Source organism: Mesitornis unicolor, unplaced genomic scaffold, assembly GCF_000695765.1.
Source record: "Mesitornis unicolor isolate BGI_N332 unplaced genomic scaffold, ASM69576v1 scaffold20993, whole genome shotgun sequence".
In the NCBI taxonomy this organism is placed as follows: domain Eukaryota; kingdom Metazoa; phylum Chordata; class Aves; order Mesitornithiformes; family Mesitornithidae; genus Mesitornis; species Mesitornis unicolor.
The window spans coordinates 29,774-31,700 of NW_010174881.1; the positions used below are offsets into that span (position 1 = coordinate 29,774).

At 39.2% G+C, this 1,927-nt stretch overlaps 1 protein-coding gene across 2 annotated transcripts in view; it reads right to left on the minus strand.

Annotated features, from left to right (window-relative positions):
• Positions 1-1,133: 1,133 nt before the first annotated feature.
• The window catches only part of RNF146 (ring finger protein 146), a 5,567-nt gene continuing 4,773 nt past the window's right edge, over positions 1,134-1,927 (minus strand). For both annotated transcript variants that reach the window (XM_010181179.1, XM_010181180.1), the window contains exon 2: positions 1,134-1,927. This exon is cut by the window's right edge and continues 988 nt beyond it. In XM_010181179.1, the coding sequence (XP_010179481.1) occupies positions 1,841-1,927 (87 nt within the window). In that variant the 3' untranslated portion in view covers positions 1,134-1,840.

The window sequence follows — 1,927 nt, forward strand, 5'->3', positions numbered from 1 at the left end:
CAGAAGTGCTCTTACCGAAGGTTTTGCAGCACAAAGACTGATTAAAGCCACTGTGTGCTAACTCAAAACAGAGAAATAAGACAGCTGTCATCTAACAAATAGAAGGAAAATACCTTCCATCCTCTTTCCTTTGGAAGTCCATGTTACTGGATTTTTTTCCTTATGGAACGGGAAGGTGAGCATAAAAAAAATCTCTGATCAAGAGCATCCGTGCCTAGCTAAGAAAGAAGGAAATCTTCCTTACTCTATCCTGGTCTCCCCTGCGCTTTCCTTTGCTCACTGACCCACTGATCTCACCCATGGGCAGAGGAAACAAACTGGAGGACTGGCAGAGCTTTACCTATTAGCCAAGTCAGCCATTATTACAACAAGGAAAACACTTCAGAAGCTTAAATGCACCATTTTAAAAAACCAGCCCTTTTAATTCAATTCAAATGGTTGGTTGCCTATAGCAATTTTTGGCTGAAGATGCACAGTACCTATGTATCAGCTACTGTCCCTTTCTCTACAGGGATATATGTACTAAGAATTGGAGTTTAATTAGCTTTATTTTAAAGAGTGAGTCCAGAATCAACTAATGCTGTTTCTCAATTTGAAGAAATGTAAACCAGCTGCCATAGACAGAATAAGACAAGCTGTGCTTTTCAAGATCTAGCTTTTAGCCTTCTCTAATACAGAGAAATCAGTTTGTGGCAATCTAGGAGATGCATTTCTAATACAAGCACAAAACTACCTTTTTTCTATGCTACCACTAGTTTTGCTACAAAGAAGAGATAAACAGTACTATAGTCCTTAACATCTGTGTTCCTTGTTATGGGGTCAAGTTTGGTAACTTACACTCTTGTATTTTTTTCTGCTGTTAAAGCTGTGTGCAAAAACTTCTGCCTGCCGTAACAGTGAAGTGAGGTGATCAGCTCTTCAGATAAGAGGCGTTAAGACTGCAACTCATGATTTTTCAGTAGAAAGATACACTCCTACAGTGTTGTCCTTTAGAGACAGCCAGGCAGGGATGCAAGAACTTCAAGATACAACTCGGAGCTAGTCTTCCCTTTTGGCAAACATAAGAAGCTGTTTTATGATATTTTTCTTTAAAGTTCTTCCAGTGAAGTTCAATTAAACTGGAGACATATCTAAGATTGTTACTGATAAAATGTAGTTTTATTAAATTATAAATTCCGTAACAAAAACGAGACAGATCAAGAAAGACCTCAAAAACAAAACTACAAGGACTAGATGGCAAAGCCAGTGAAAATGCCATGAAGAGTGTATAGGTAAGAATTTGCAACAGAAGTTAACAGCATTTTTACATTTCCATTGAAGGAAGGTAAATGATTGCTCGTCTAGTAAAAACACATTTTAAACTCCAAACTCACATCTATTTTCTCACATTAAATTAAGCATCCTGCCCACACCCAACATCTTGCCTGCTCCCACATTGCTTTAGTGTTCTTGTCGTACATCAATCCATGCAGAAAGTAGTAAGACACTTAATGCAACAGTCAGATAATGAAGACAATTCAAGTTGTACAGTAGATTACATTGGCCAAAAAGGGATCGCATATCTTCAAGGGGAAAATGCTACAAAATAAACACAAGACATTTACAAGAAAACTGGGTATTGCTAAGCAGCTTTCAAACCATTAACAGGACAACCCAGTTTCCTACAGTTAAGAGTCCTCCAGCCAACACATGTTAAGAGACTGAAGTTAAACAGGCCAAATCTGTTCCTCCCCTTCACCCCACCCTCCCACCAAACACACTGCTAGGTTTGAGTGCAATGCCAATGTGGACAGAAAATTTACAGATACAGAACTGAGTTTTCAATCGCATGGCTCTAGATTTAAACTTCAGTGACTGTGCACTGTCCATCTGGCCTTCTAGATCTTACACCTGTGTTTACCACCCCGCCCCCAGCCGCTGGTCTATC